Source organism: Mytilus californianus, unplaced genomic scaffold (genome assembly GCF_021869535.1).
Source record: "Mytilus californianus isolate M0D057914Y unplaced genomic scaffold, xbMytCali1.0.p SCAF_6, whole genome shotgun sequence".
In the NCBI taxonomy this organism is placed as follows: Eukaryota; Metazoa; Mollusca; class Bivalvia; order Mytilida; family Mytilidae; genus Mytilus; species Mytilus californianus.
The window spans coordinates 112,631,940-112,649,786 of NW_026262712.1; the positions used below are offsets into that span (position 1 = coordinate 112,631,940).

General features: G+C 32.0%; 1 protein-coding gene across 1 annotated transcript in view; it reads right to left on the reverse strand.

Annotated features, from left to right (window-relative positions):
• The window catches only part of LOC127704502 (leucine-rich repeat and immunoglobulin-like domain-containing nogo receptor-interacting protein 1-B), a 107,871-nt gene extending 105,462 nt beyond the window's left edge, over positions 1–2,409 (reverse strand). The window contains exon 1 of the mRNA XM_052208594.1: positions 1,448–2,409. Coding sequence (XP_052064554.1) covers positions 1,448–2,289 — 842 coding nt within the window. The 5' untranslated portion in view covers positions 2,290–2,409. The remainder of the gene's footprint in view (positions 1–1,447) is intronic.
• Positions 2,410–17,847: the final 15,438 nt, after the last annotated feature.

Consider the following 17,847-nt stretch of genomic DNA (forward strand, 5'->3'; position numbering starts at 1 on the left):
AAACATGCAGTCAGGTGACGATATGAATTCTGGCGTGATGAGAAATATAATGGACCTGCTGTTTTGGATGCTCTCTGCCTCGTTGTCTGCTTTACTCGGTCCAATTAAAAAATCTCGCTCTTTTATGCACATGTTCAGTCCCCACTCAACTTCAAGTTTTGGTATTAATACATTTTTTATCCAAATGACAATATCCCCTTCATATGATATATACACGTCATATTGGTAACGCTTCCAGACCTTTTTTTCAACAACACGGCGAATTACTCCATAGATAGAGAAGATGATTTTCCATCTCTTGCTATAGGCTACAAGGAGCAACGAGATAGTGATAAATGTAGATAATAATGTTAATGCAATGGTTAGCCACATAATATTCTTACAGTCCGCAAACAAGTCATATAAAGAGGTGTATGCAATAAGTGTATCGATAACTGTACCGTTGGACAATTTACATTTATATGATCGTCTGTCGAGGTCAACTTTTGTAGTCTGTATCCACCTTATGAAGTCTATATTGTCACAATTGCACTCAAATGCATTATCATTGAGATGTAAAGTCATTCCATGCAGTTCTTGCATCTTATCTGCCCAGCCTCTGATAGCTGAACTTACACTTGTCAATCGATTCTTACTTACGTCAAGCATCTTTACTTTAGTATGATCGCTCAGTTGTACTGGAATAGACTGAAGGGAATTTTTACCTAAATTAAGATAAGTCAAGTTTGGCATTGGATTAAATAAGTCGTCCGGAAAATACCAAATATCATTTTCAGATATATCCATTGACTCGACAGATCTAATACTTTTGAAGAACCGATTTCCGTATAGTCTAATTGCATCATCTAGGTCGGCGTTTTTCCATACAATCGTTTTCAAGGTGTTATAGGAAGAACGTTTTAATTGATTCCATGCAAATGAATAGTCTCCACCATTAGAAATAAATGTTTTCACTCGAATTTGAAGAATAATTATGAAAGCATGTATGTTTGAATAAGATACATCCAGATATGTAAGGCTGTTATTTTTAGGAACTATTAAAAACATTGCGGGGAAAGTATTTGCTATTGTGTAACTGACATCTATTTTTTCAAGTGACTCCGGTAATATCACACAACTGTGAGATGAACAATTAAAATCTAAATTTGAAGTACCTGAATATTTTATACCATAGTTAACAGCATTATATGAATAGTCCAACGATTTCAATCTAACAGTTTTATTAAAGAAATGTCTTGTATCATTCATACTCTTCTCACTAAAAAGCAAAAACCTGTTTCCTTTAAAAGAAAGATGTCGTAAACATTCAGGGTGATCAAAGGAGAACAAAGATCCAGGGTCATAATCAACTATTCCATTTTCTGATAAATCTAGATTTTCTACACAAATAGTTTTCAGGTTCTCCATTATGTCCACTGTAATTGTGAGAACATACGGGACATCCGACCTGTCAATACTTACGTCACTCACATGACCAAAGTTTATTGTCGTCATTTTTGTATTACGGTATGGATGTAACAGCTGCAATGCGTGCTTTAAATGCATGAACGTTCCGGAAAAATCTATTACATGAAGTTTTGGAAACGGCAGCAATGCGTTATCTTCTGTAACAACAAAGTGTAACCGACAATTTCTTAGAGTAAGCTGTTCTACAGACGATGAAAACCCCTGAAAGGTTTTATTTGATAAACGTACTAAATAACATGATTCGAACTGTAATTGTGTTATGGTCGTCATTTGACCGAATCCGCTTCCAAAATATGGCAAAGGCATCATATCGATTCCTAAGAAAGACAACTCTGTCAGAATACCGAATGCATGATCGGGATAATTATAATCCGTATCAACTTCTATTGGTTGAGGCATATTACTCCTGATATCCAATTTTGTTAAGTTTTTAATTGGATGGAATAGTTCTGCTGAATATACTTCAGATAAATTAAGTATATTTTCAGACATGTCAAGTATTGCAAGTTTGTGTAATCCTTGAAACGATTTCTTAAATAAATAATGAAGTTGATTTTGTCTCAGGAAAAGTTCTTGTAAGTATTTATAATTAACAAAAGAATTGTTTACAATCATTCGCAACCGATTAGAACTCATATCTAAAACTTTAATATCTCCCGGTAAATCCTGAGGTATGAAAGTCAGTCCTTTGTTTTTACAATCTGCAATTTTTACATCCTCATTGTCTTTAAATACAATTTTGATATCGCAGTCTGAAGCATGTACGAATTCATAGCAGTAAATGATAGAAAAAAATACTAAATAAAGTACAATCCTCTCCATATTGTGACCTGAATATCTAAAATACCCTTCTTTAAGAACTAGATGTTAAGTAATCCTCCGTACTTTGTATTGCATTTCATCATACACAGATAAGTTTCAAGTTACATATTTAAACACAACCAAGTAGTTAAATACTTTTGCACGCATCAATAAAACACCTTTATCTGATTTGAATTATGATGTGCTCAAACAATGAGGAAAATGAATTATGAGGAAGAAAAACTAAAATCGACAATACATCAATTTAATGGTCACCATAACAAATTAGTTGTCAAATTCCATCTGTCTGTGTCTAAACTCACTAGATACATGTTTGCGCGGTTCATTAGATCTTTAGTTACCAGAATCATCGTCTGACCTATAAATGTAGAGGTTATGTTCTATTCATGGTGGTGACATTTTGACTGATTGTGGATTTGCATGCCGGGTTGTACGTAGCACGAGACGCCATCCATGTCGATGTATGCTATGGAGTTCAAGTAGTTCACTGAGGTTTTTTTTGCCTTGATTTGTATCTTCTAAATTGATTGATGAAATGTGGACATCAATCAAATGCGTTTCCCTCTAATGATATCTACAGACATATGGCTTCTTGAGAAAGACTCGATCATTTTCTGAATATTTTTCCTTTTCATATATCCACGTAAAAACATATACATATTACTAGGATGAGGTTTTATATATGTTTACACTGTTTTAGTGTGTTTATCTAAAAATCATTGTTATTGATAGCAGTTAATTTTACAAATACTTATTATTTGAAATACCGGTAATGTTGTGTACTGGACCTTTAGAAAATATTTGTTCATACTCATTAGATATTTAGGATTCTGTAAGGTGTACATTTTCATTTGACCATTAACCTTGTTTCTCTAGTTTATCACCCAATGTTCGATTTAATTTTCTGATAAGATATGTAAAAGATGATTGTTTTATTGATTAAAATGGTTGTAATGTGAATTGTTTGTCGGACATCAGTTTATGAATCATTGTTCCATGTAAAGTTATCATAATAAGACTCTTTTATTAATTATTATAAGTCAACTTTTTTTTATGAATAACATTATTTTCAGGTGCTAACTCCTAAATGATATAAAAGCATACATCACCAACTGTAATAGGAAACCCCGAAAGATGTAAAGGCAGACTGTAAAGAGGAGCAAGTAATATCGTTTAACAATGGACCTGCCTTGGATATTTTGGCTCCTGTGGAGCAGGTGTGCTATTGTAAATATAAAGTATCTCTGTGGCACAAAGGTGATCCCTACTTTTGTAAGAAAAAGAGAGGCGAAAGATACCAAAGGAACATTCACTGTCATAAGTCGAAAATGAACTGACAACGCGTTGGCTAGAAAAGAAAAGACAAACAGACAGTACAAAAAAACACAAATTAAAAAAGTAAAGACTGAGCAACACGAATCTCACTAAAACTAGGGGTGATCTCAAGTTCTCCAGAAAGGTTTGCATATCCTACTCCATATGTGACATTCGTTGTGTTCTTCGTGTAAGTACAACCCCGGTGATAAGTATAATTCGGTAGGTCATATTCGAAGAAAAGGGGACGGATCGTAGTTACAGTAATTGAAAGATATCCGTCGTCATCAGCGAAATAGATATTCCATATTGGCCATCCAACTCGTGATGGCACCCATAAAATTTACGAAGGGATGTTTTCAACTTCACCACTTGGAATTCTTGGTTTAATAGCTTCCTTGTGAGCATCAATTCCCTATCGAAGAAATCATGATAGGAAATACTTGCCCTGGAAAATCGTATTAACTGGGAGATATATACTCCGTATGCAGGCGCTGCTTGAATATTCTACATAGAAATGGAAAGTTCACAATTGAGAAGCTGAAATCATCTCTTTTGTCGTAAAGGTCTGGTTTAAACCGACCCTCGTTGTCAAGATATGAGGCAGACTCAACTGTATCTGTCTTTTTAAATTATTACTTTTACTGTTTATATAAAAAAGAAGATGTGGTTTGATTGCAAATGAATCAACTCTTCACAAGAGACCAAGTGAAATTGTTTAGTCTATTTTTGGTCAAATTCATTTGACGTGGCTCCGTACATATACGTCCCGTCATTGTGTTATTGTGCTATGGTAAATTTTTGTATTCTTGTCTTTCGTTTTTGCTAATGTGCTTTGTCTATATGCCTTTTTGTTTTTCTTTGTTGACAGATTTGTTTGTTTTTATAGTGATTAAGATTATAATACAAGGTTGACTGCTGTACCTCTAATTTTGACATTTTCACCTATAATGTCTGTTTGTTTTGTTCACACATTGTTGTAAATATAATGGAATTTTATACGACTGTCATACAAGTTAGAGGCTTATAAAACTATGTTTAATCGACCATTTTCTAGATAGGAAAATGCCTGTACCAAGTCAGGTATATGACAGTTGTTATTCATTCGTTTAATGTGGTTGAACTTTTGATTTTGCCATTTGAATATGGACTTACCGTTTTGAATTTTCCTTGGAGTTCGGTATTTTTGTTAGTTTACTTTTTTTGGTATCCTGTATGAGACAAAAGTCAACAAAAAGAGAAGCACAGTTGGTTACAATGGGAATGCCGACAGTTTGTTGAAAATGTTGAAAACACGTCCTCCAAACGTTACAAATATGTTGTCAATCAAGAAATCAAGCATCTTGATAATGTAAGTTTCAGAGAATTTTTTGCTTGAATCAGTTTGATTTTTTACAAATTATGATTTATCTCTTCATAAGACAAGATACTTTTATCTACGGTGACTATTCTTTTTTCATAAAAAAAAAAACGAAGCAGGACAGCTCTTTCAATTTGTCTTTGAGTTTGAAATGAGGAATACTTGTGTAAAGTGTAGAAAAGTCATATGTTTTAATACTATTGACAGATGAAAGAGTCTTAGATTGTATGTACTCTAAACGGTCTTTGAAATTTTTTAGTATCCACATCTGATTCACGCCACCTCTAGAATAGGTAGTTTCACAATAACTTTGAAAGAAGGTTTCATTGCTGATAAACTTGATGTGGATAATGTAAAAGGTTTCATGAATGAATCACTTAGAAGACCCAGCAATATAACGTTGTTTGTAAGGAAACTTTTGTAATTTAGGTATCCAATAAATTGAAGGTATTTTCAGATTTTCCTTTTAAGTTGAAATTGCAAATTAAACAAAAAATGATCCTCTCTGTTTAGACAATTACAGACCGATAACATTATTAAATGTTGACACAAATTTGTTGATTATTCACTTGCTCAAAGAATTATTAAAATATTACCCCAAATTATTCATGGAGACCAAAATGACCATAGATTATGCAGAAAAAATTAATATAGAGGGTGCTTTACTATTCTTAGATTTTTCAAAAGCATTTGATTCACTGGAGTGGGATTTTATGTTTTTAGCTTTACAAAAATTTGGATTTAAAAATTCTATGCTGAGATGGATAAAACTTTTATATACTGACATAAAAAGCTCAGTTTTAAACAATGGGAGTATTTCAAAACCCATGAGTATATATCGTGGAATACGTCAAGGCTGTCCTTGTAGTACGATAATTTTTGGTATTGCTGTGGAGATTCTTGCTTGTAAAATTAGGCAAGAACATAACCTTAAAGGATTTGAAATCAAGACAGATGGAAAAACCCATACATTAAAGATAAGTCACCTAGCAGATGACACTACTCTTTTTCTTAAGTCAAAATAAGATATTTCAAAAGTTCTTAACATGATTGAAACATTTGGTTCACTTTAAGGATTAAAACTTAACAGATCTAAAACAGATGGTATTTGGCTAGGAAAACACAAACACTGTAAGGAAAAATATGAAAATGTTAAAATTACAGAAAAACCAGTTAAAAGTCTGGGAATATATTATGGGCATAACATAGAAGAGTGTCAGAAACTAAATTTTGAAAAACAGCTAAAAAAAGTCTGAAAATATTATATTTTACTGGAAAAAAAGAAACTTAACCATGATAGGAAGAATAAAAGTTATTTAATCAATAGTTATTCCTAATATTACTTTTTTAGCAACAGTTTCAACTTTGGGCAAAGAGTATTTAGACTAATTGAAAAAGATTATACATGATTTTTATGGAACAATAAGACAGAAAAAGTTAAACGCACTGTAATCAGCTACGACCAATTAGATGGCTGATTAAAAATGTTGAATGTAGATAAATATATAGAATCTATTAAGATAGGTTGGATAATAAGATTAAGTAATAGTAAAAGTTCAATGGTTAATATTGATATTAAAAGACCTTCGAACATAAAGGGATGTTGAGATCCCCGAGCCCGAAGGGCGAGGAGATTTGAACAGCCCTTTTTGTGAGGAGGTCTTTTAATGTCAATATTAACTTAATCATTGAACTTTTACTGACTTACAAACCGTCAAAAACATAAGAAAAGTACTCAACAAAACCACTTGCAGAAGCCTAATTCCCCTGAATTGGACGAGTTTAAATATATTCAACTCAAATGATAGTTAAACAGTACTCAGACTGATATATACAAATAACAGTTATCTAATTGCATTGAAAACGGACCGATTAAATGGCATTACATCATATAATCATTTATTTATTATACATTTTAGCATTAAAATAACACCATAGGATAGTTTTATAAAAATTAAGGGGTAAATTTATATTTTTGATTTCCATCTTTTCAATATAACGATTTTTTATTTTATAAATGAGATAATCAAAACCCTATACAGACCTCATTTACAACTGACCAATGAATGATCTGCACAAAAACTTCTTGTTATATATATTTGAATTTTTAATCTGTCAGTAATCATGAAATAGATTCGTAAAGACCAGACCAAATGAAAACAGTAAGTAAACTCTTCCAACAATTAGCTATTTAAACAGCTTGTTTCACAACTTCTAATCGAACAGACCTATATGCATAAGGTCCTTCACAATATTCAGGTAAATGTTCATTTTGGTCTTAATTCTGTCCTACACTACGTTACATGCGAATACAAAATAATTAGTGTTGTCTGTTCAATCCAATTAATTAATAAATCGTGTTTTGTTTGTTTTTTGTTTTTAAATAAAAACTATGCATGTAAACTTCAATGAATAAAATCGCATTAAATAGGCTAAACGTAACATCAAGTTATGTAGGTTTGAGGTGCTCGATCATAACTTGTATAGATGAGATATGTTTGCAAGGTTTAAATTGAAATACAATGTAGTACATGTATATGAAAACAAACACTTTTGTTTTAGTCGTCCGTCATTCCCTGTTCACGTGTAAATGTAGCATAAACAAACACTTGAAAAAAAAACTTTTACCTTTCTTAGTTTTATAATCGCCTGACAAAAACATAAATCATTAATCGTAATAAAACAGTAGATAAGAACCATAGTAAAAAATATTTTTTTTTATAAGTGTTCAGTTATGTAGTAAATTGCAAAACTATAAAAAAAAAATGCACTATTATTGATTGATTTAAATGGAAATTCTACATAATAGCATTTTACAAGATCTTGTCTTAATTTATGAAGTTGATTAATTGTTGTTTGCTTTACGTCCAGTGGCAAATATTTCATTCATGTTCATGACGAGAACACATAAATTGTAGATGACGTGAAACTCGGAATACCACAGGAAAATGAGCGTTTATTGATTAAGGACATAAATTTAGCCTTGCAACAGCTGGCCACATCCTGCCACATCCACACCCCTTAAATAATTGGTCCAAGAGTTTCTTATTTTCAGAGAGCGTTGATCCATGAAATCTACTCAGGTAGGGTGGTTTTTCTTCCTGCGAACTGATATCTTGTGAACTTACGCGTAAAAAAACCGGCTCAGCCTGTCGATTTAGTACAAAGCAGGGTTAATACTCATATTAATTTACATGTTATCGTCCTGAATATTCATTTAATTTGCCGCCGGACGTCATTGATTATCATCATTTATTTTACCGTTATACTATACAGTGAAGTATTTTTCTTCTACTGGTTTATATTACATCTTCTTTAATTTTCACCCATCGAAATTAAAAAAAGGGCAGGTGATATTTTTCAACCAAATACTTGTGCCTGTTGGGATATCTTTAACGGCAAATAATATTAAATCAAATGTGCCTGTTGGGATATCTTTAACGGTAAATAATATTAAATCAAATGTGCCTGTTGGGACATCTTTGACGGTAAATATTATTAAATTAACTCCGTATTTTTCAGTCATGGGAAGGTTTTGAGCTTATTATTCTGTATACGCATCTTTCTATAACAAAAGACTATGTTGACTCTTAATGTTTTGATTTGTCTGTGTCGTTGGGTTGCTCTCGCATTAATGTATACCTTTATCTCCTTTTATTCAAAACCAAAGGATTGACTTGGGTAAAGAAATATTTGACATCTCTGGACCTCTCCCGTCCGACAGTATACCCTTGCTAAAGGGGTGCGTCCGTTTGGCTGTTCGGATATAAAAATACGCAGCTTCGTCCGGTCGAAAAAGAAATGTCGTATATCCGATGCCTGTTGTAGTGAGAGTTTCATGCTATCTATACGTTAAAGAACCATTTGAATAACTATTTGAGGGGGAAAATGATCTACGCACAAGTTAAATGATTGAAACCTGTAAACAACAACAAAGGTCAGCTAAATTTTCAAATAATTCGCATGGCTGATTTTAACACATTTTTTGCGACTTTTGCTAGGAAAACGTAGATGAAAAACAATTTAAATAACAAAACCGATCAGTAAGACAATATCTAAAAAATAAATGAAACGGCCAAAATAAGTTGAATCCTTATATAAACTATTGCCAACATTTTTTTTATCCATTTTTGCATTTATAACAACTATTATACCAGAAATAAAAACAAACTTGAAACAGCAAATTTTGTCACCTAGACGAAACTGCCGTCGTTGTACGCTTCAATATATGAGTTATCACTCAATTAAGATTTTTTTCTGTTCTACTCCCCTCCTCCTAGTTTGGCTGGATAGGGTTCAATGTAACCCCTGATGTTGACTACGTTATTTAATGTTTAAAAAAGAGAAAATGCAAAGAGAAAAATGAGGAAAGAAAATATACGCTTAAAAAATCAAATATAAATCAAAATCAAATATATAAAAATTGGAAAACTGCTTAAGATAATTATCAACTGAAGACTAATGATTATACATCACTTAATGGTGCTGATTAATTAATTGCTCCCTTAAGCTTAATGTCCAGTGGCAAATATGTCCTGCATATTCACGACGAGATGCAAAGTGGATCAATCTGAAGCAAATGATAAAAATTTTAGATCAAAACCGTAATTCAAGCTATTAGCCCCCCCCCCTTTTTTTTCTCCATGGTAGATGAATGCCAAAAACAAAACGACTTGAATTTACAATCCACTATAAGTAAATGAGATATGGACTTATTTTGTAAATATATTCCTATTGCAGTCAACATTTCCCGGTTTCGGACAGGTTTGTATTTCCACTCAAATACCGTTTGATTATAGACCGGAGATATTAAATCAACCATTTTGAAAGCGCTTTGATTCTCTGAAATTGTAAATTATGGTATTTCGCTGGCTGTTTCTTCCCGATCCTATTTTGGACCCCCTGATTCTAAGAGGGCGTGTCTAATTAGTCATGCCCGATTAACTTTTAGAAAATTGAACCTCAACTTAAAGACCTACACCGGGTTAATAAGTTCGAGGTACAATAAGTAAACAAAAGAGATCATTTAGGAAATGAGATCGTCCCAGGTATCTTAGATAATTATTTTGCTTTGAATAACAATGGAAAATGCACGAACAGGTTTGTAACTGCTGATAAATTTCTTAATTGGATGGTCATACCAAAATTTTATCTAAATAAATTTGGAAGCAATCTACTTATCTTAAGAATGAATGCTAATAATATTTACTGTTTACCAGGTACTAAAGAGCTACCAGAATTTTATCTTGATATGATTAAAGAATGGTTAAAAAATAAAAATACTAAAACTGAATATCCAAATAACTACAGACTTATCCGTCAAGCAGTCATTTGGGGAAATCAGTTGATCAAATTTCAGAAGAAAACACTACTTTTCCAAGATTGGATAGACAGCAATATCATTCATATAAATGATATTATTGATGAAAGCGGGGTCTTTTCAGAAAAACTTATAAATTTAAAACTAAAAACTAAAAAAGAAATCAAATTGGATAGCTGAATTTTCAAAATTAAGAAAAGCAATCTCAAAAGAAGGGTTTAAAATATTAAATGAAGAAAGGTCAAGAAAAACTAGAGTTTTAACAAATAACTCACTGTTTGTAAGTAAAAGAACAAATGCAAACAAAAACTAGAAAATTTAGATTCGAAGCAAATTTATACAATTTTAATAGAATATGATAAAGAAGTTCCTATTGGGTATATTAAGTGGAACAGAATATTAAAATGTGAAAATGTACAAATTGAAGCTCAATATATGCAAAAATTTATTCATAAATATTTAAAAGATAATAAACTGAAAATGTGCAGATGGAAACAATACACTTCATTCTTCCAAACAAAGTTTTATTAAAACAATGGAAAATAAGCATTAACTCTAACTGTAATTTTTGTAACCTTACAGAAGACTACGAACATTTTTTGTAACTTGTCACTTTTTAGATGAGTTTTTGAAAAAAAAAACATAGGTTATTTGAAAGAGTTAAGATTGGTAGACATATATTTACTTTAAAGAATTTAATCTGGGGTTATGAAGTTGATGATGGACATTATTATGAAATGAACTTTTACTTACAGTTATTTTGTTTACTATTAATAAAAACACTATTTGTCTAAATATAGGACAAAGTATATCAATCTGTAGAATGTTTTAAAGTCAGAATATAAAAATGGATGATTATTACAAAACAAATATATATAAATTGAAGGAAAACGGATACTAGAAAAGATTTATTCTTATATTTGAACTACATAATTATTATATCATTGTCAATATTGTTATTATATATGTCTTTTACAGAGCTCTGTGTACTTTACTTGTTTGATAGATGATCAGCTCATTTTACAATTTCAATAAGTTTTGAAGGTATCTGTTTATTTGTTCCACATATTTATATACTTTAATCATAGATTATACGGAGGAAACACATATCATGTTTACTTTTTGAGACCTAAATTTTACGTATACAGATCTTTTGTGGCTTATACATTTATGTTTAGAATAGAAAAACTTTGTGAAAGTATTTATAATCCATACAAAAAAGCTGAAAATACCGTTATAGTCGGAAGATAGATAAACATACTAAACCACAAACCAAATTCCGATAATGCTACTATAACCCGTTATTCTTTTTAATCTCAACATCTATCAGATAGTTAACAATGATATATTAAGGGTTACTGGTTTTTCTTTTTTTTTTTATATAAAGTTCATATTCAGAGTTATAATAGTAAGATAATAGAGAAATAATGTATTAATGATAAATAATATATACATACTAACTCATTTATAAATATATACATGAAGATACCCTGGTCTTTAGGTATTAATATAAAGGGATCTCCACTGAAATAGCTGTACCAGTGAAGAAATATGTTAACAGCATGTGCAATAATGTTGTTGAATCAAAAAAAAAAAAGAAAAATATTGCAAAGGGTATATTTTGAGTTTCCAAGTGAATTGCCAATACCTAATTCATTTATCAAGCAGTTGATGTAATATTATTTACAGATACAAACGATGTTGTTTTGGCCTTTACCTGCGAGGACAACAACAAATTCGTCTCGAGGTAGAACAGGTGAATTGCAACTGGGTCTTTATAGATTGATGTAGCATGGGTATTTATAGATCTTTTCATTTTTTTTTTAATTCTGATACGTATCAACAATCTCACAGCCTTAATCCATCCGGAAACATCTACGTCCTTTCACTCGCGTTTAACCAAATGTCTGGCATGATCCTCAACTGAATTCATCAGTATTTTGAAGTTGTGTTTCCAATTGATGGATTTCGGTTTACGAAATTTCGAGCCTTTGAACAACACATTTTGCTGAAAAGTGTAATTGACAATGTTTTTGTGTCACCGGTAATAACGTGGCCAGTCGGATCATATATGAACGGTGAATAAGCACAGGTGCAATCAGGAGGCTAGGTTTAGGCCTGAAGTCGTCCATATTGAGATTCTGCATCACGTGTTTGTAATTGAATGTTTTAGTTGCAATTGGTTTGATATAGGCATAAGAAAAAAATTAAATCACAAAAATACTGAACTCCGAGGAAAATTCAAAACGGAAAGTCCCTAATCAAATGGCAAAATCAAAAGCACAAACACATCAAACAAATGGACAACAACTGTCATATTCCTGACTTGGTACAGGCATTTCTTATGTAGAAAATGGTGAATTGAACCTAGTTTTATTAAGAAATGATGGATACATGCTGATCTTTAAAATAGGGAGGAATTTTCGATTATTCAGCACTAATTGCTTTACTTATTGTCTTTGAATATTGCCCTTCAGAAAACCTACACAACGCTATACAAGTATTCAATATATTCTCGAACAGACAAAGCGCCGTAAGACACCTTTTTCTGACATTTGCACCTAATACCTTTATAGATGTATTGAGAAAAAATATACTGAAAATTCTAAACTAAGAGGTCTAACGGCAATAATATCAAAGACTCCAGGACATACCAACATATCTAGTTATTATGAGGTCGACATTCTTGCAAAACAGTAGCACAGGTCAACTCCTATATATAGCTAGGAAACAACATTATACATTTACAGGATGTCAAACAAACTTTGTAAAAAATTAGACTATTTGACCAATTGAACAGAGACAGAGAGCTTTAGAACACCCGACTAAAGGATCCTTCAACTTATTCTACCATCAGGAAATTCAGAACTAAATCACTTCAGAAAAAGGTTAGACCAAACACAATCAATGAGTCCCGTAAATGTGGAGCACTGGAAATACCTCATCATTTTATCCTGGAGTTAAATGCATGTGAAAGTATGAATTATAAAAATTACGAAAGAGATCGGGAGAAATATATCAACCTAGCATCTTTACTAACAATATAAGTTTCATCCTCCAAACCCTGAACCGCAATCTTGAACAGCGCAATCAAGTTTAGCAATAAGATGGAAATTACATACCGAAAATAACACCAGAGAATATAGTTACCCTCTAGAGACTAGTTGTGTTAACAGGTCATACGTAAGGTGAACTTATTCAGTGTATATAATACGAGTGAATTGTATATGTTTGTCTTACAGGGTTAATATAACCTTGGCCTCATTTGTAAAGGTAATTGATTATTGATTAGATGGATGCTAGTTAAATAACATGATTAAATGAGACTAATCACATAGTTTTTACTTACATGAAGATGACGACATGTGACATATAAAGAGCAGACGCAGTAACCGCCTACGGGCCACCTGATAACACCTGATTACACCACGGAATTGGTGTAGGTTTGTGTTTCTCAACCTTTAGTTCTGCCGTATGCAAAATAAACCATAAATAGATATTCAACAACACAAAGATCTAACGGAACAGACGAAATCGTACGGAAACAAAATTTACGTCTAGGTCATTATCTGAAAAATCTCTTTACATTGATAACACGTTATATTACAGACTCTTTGAAATTTTCAATCTACCTACCGAACAGAGTACTGGAACAAAACGATTTTACGATGTTTCGAATCCGAAACTTAAAACAAATATTCAACATGATTGAAATTTGAAATTGACAATGTTGGTAGATTATTTTCCCTCAACTATTCGTCGTAACTTTAGATCTGCTCGATTTTAACTTCTATTCCATACTGTAAAACTAGAGATCGATAACCAAAACACAAATTTATGAAGAAAAAAAAAATTATACCTTCACGATTTCAATACTTGTTATCAGTTAAAAAGAAGGCCTCACAAAGTTCACAATGACATCTAGCAAAACCAAGGTACCGTATCAAGATATTGTTATTAAGAATCTGGAACTAGAGAAAAACGATGTTCATTACAAGAAAACAACGAACACGTCAATACTATTATTTTCATCTATTTAATGCAAGAAATGATATACAATATTGTATGGTCAGATGAGTAAGTGCAGTTTTACCTGATGAAAGACTGCTATCACTAAGTCTTGGAAATCTTAAACATACCCTATCTCAACAACGGTACCGGTACATCCACACACTGAGTGACGATAGTTAAAAAAACAAGTATACAAGAACGCAAAACCCCGTGGGAAATACAAAACAAAAAGAAAATATTATATTTGTATGCACCAATAACCAGAAATGACCGAACATGTTTGGTTTCATTCGATCAAATCTGCCGGTACTCCACCTAAGCGAGAATAGTTTCATTGAGGGCTAAAATGAGCTCTAAATTTTAATGTGCTTTTTTAATCAGACCAAAATCCTACAAATTTCACATAAAAATAATCGTGATATTAGTTATAATACAAAACAACTTTTTTGGCAACTCGCATTCAAATTAAGAAGTAATGAATTCTGCATTACTTGTGTTGTCACGTCAGTTTTCGTCCAAATTTCCATAACAGTTTTTAGCAAAATTTACATTGGCTGTATCCTTTTTTCAGATTATTTGTGTGTTTAGGAATTCGATTGTTTTTTTGAATTGACACTAGCAATATCTTAAGAAGCATATACATGTATTAGTCTGTATTCCCTTCTTGTTGTTTTATATATATTTATTTTGTGTTGCTTTTAATATTAAAGGGATAACCGGATATCATCTAGTATATCGTACAAATTGTAATGTTTTGATGAATAAACGGTTCAACAAACATTTATATTACAACCACAAACATTGATCAACACACACCTTGAAAGCTGATTGGAGACAAGTAACTTTTGAAAGAAAGGTATTGAAAGATGAGAAGGATTGAAAGTCCCTCAAACTTTGCTGTTTAGACACAAAGTACAAAACAGGTAACATTTAATAAAATATGTGAAAATATGAGGCTTTTCCCTTATCTCGAATTGTTCTATCAAAATAAGGATATTAAATTTAAATCGTACATGATTAAATTGAATTCAACGACTATAGTTCACGAATTCCTTATGTAGAAAATGATGGATTAAACCTAGTTTTTTTAGCTAGATAAACCTTTCACTTGTATGACAGTCGCAATATATTAATTTCATAAAATTCTGGCAAGAATTGTACACAAGAGCCCTAACAATGCAATTTTCCAAATAATTAATGTTTCCAATGGGCATTAAATATCGTCCCCCGTCAATTATTAATTGGAATGAGTGTCGTAATATCATCCACGACTCACTCCATACTTACTGTTTGAAATGGATAAAACGGGAAAAAGCTGACAATAAATCTTTGGACTCTTTTTTTAAATCAGTAATGAACATAGTTGATATACGTATTCAACATTTTAAAGAACATTTTACTCTTAACAATAACCACAATAAACCTATTTCTCGTATCAAACATAAACTAAAAGAACTAGCCAAGGAATTTGTTTTTGTCCCGGCCGATAAAGCTGCTAATAATATTATTATTGTTTGACGTAAATTTTACATTGAGGTTCTGAAAAAAGAAATCACCAATTCACCAACATTCCAACTGACTCCATTTTCAGAAAACGACATCTGTAACAAACATAAACTTTTAGCTACCGCTTTACAAGCAGAACCAAATACAATGAAAGTCCCAACTATGTATTGGCTTCCGAAGCTACACAAAATACCTTACAAATATAGATTCATTTCGTCTTCAAGCCATTGTTCCACTACTAAATTGTCTATTCTTCTTACCAGTACACTTGGTACAATCAAAAACCTGATAATAAATTGTTCAAATAAGGCCTTCGAAAATAGTGGAATTAATTACTTTTGGAGTGTCAAGAACTCGTTGGAAGTACTTGATAAATTGCATGCATATATTGGTGATTTTGAATCTGTTCAAAGTTTTGATTTTTCTACCCTATATACCACATTGCCTCACATTCTCATTAAGAAAAAATTCACACACCTAATTAAATGGGCATTTAAAAAGTCAGAATGTGAATATATATGTTCAAACTCTTTTAGGTCATTTTTTAGTAGCAATAAACAAAAAAACTATGTCAATTGGACATGCTTTGATACTATATATGCCCTTGAATTTTTACTAGATAACATTTTTGTTCGCTTTGGAGATTCCGTATATCGTCAGGTTATCGGAATTCCAATGGGGACTAACTGTGCACCACTTATTGCGGACCTTTTTTTGTATTGCTATGAGTTACAATTTATGACAAAAATCAGTAAAGACCCATCGAAACAACATCTGATACACAAATTTAATAATACTTTTAGATATTTGGATGATATTTTGGCTCTCAATAATGACGACTTCAGTATGTATACTAAAGAAATTTATCCTGTTGAACTTACTTTAAATAAAGCTAATACTAACAATGACCACTGCCCTTTCCTCGATCTTGATATCTATATCATTAACGGAAAGCTTAATACTAAAATATATGATAAAAGAGATGATTTTTCATTTCCTATCGTTAATTATCCATTTTTAGATGGTGACGTTCCCTTGTCACCATCTTACGGTGTTTATATATCTCAACTTGTACGATTCGCTCGTGTATGTAACAATGTTTTAGATTTTAACGAGAGAAATTTATGTATTACTGAAAAATTATTACACCAGGGTTTTCGATATCACAAACTAGTCAAAACATTTACTAAATTTTATCATCGGTATAAGGACATCATTCGTAAATATAGCTCAACATGCAGACTTCTTATACGTTCAGGTATATTACATCCAATTTTTTATGGAAATATTCTTTATAAAGCACAAAAATGTCAGTATTCACCTCTGAAACTAACAAAACCTTTAAATAGACTTATCAAGAAGGGATATAGTTACGATACTGTTGTCAGGTCATTAAAGATTGCATATTTTGGCGTTAATATTGATTCACTTATAGGGTCTTTGCATCGGCACTAAACACATTTATTTAAAAACCAGTTGTTGGCATGACACGGGTTATGTTCTTCTCATATATGTTATGATGGTATGATACTAAACCCCTAACGGGAAGGATTGTGCCTGATATTCATATGATGAAGACATAATCTTTCAATCAGTTTAATTGAAGTCTGGAGCTGGCATGTCAGTTAACTGCTAGTAGTCTGTTGTTATTTATGTATTATTGTCATTTTGTTTATTTTCTTTGGTTACATCTTCTGACATCAGACTCGGACTTCTCTTGAACTGAATTTTAATGTGCGTATTGTTATGCGTTTACTTTTCTACATTGGCTAGAGGTATAGGGGGAGGGTTGAGATCTCATAAACATGTTTAACCCCGCCGCATTTTTGCGCCTGTCCCAAGTCAGGAGCCTCTAGCCTTTGTTAGTCTTGTATTATTTTTAATTTTAGTTTCTTGTGTACAATTTGGAGTTTAGTATGGCGTTCATTATCACTGAACTAGTATATATATTTGTTTAGGGGCCAGCTGAAGGACGCCTCCGGGTGCGGGAATTTCTCGCTGCATTGAAGACCTGTTGGTGACCTTCTGCTGTTGTCTGTTCTATGGT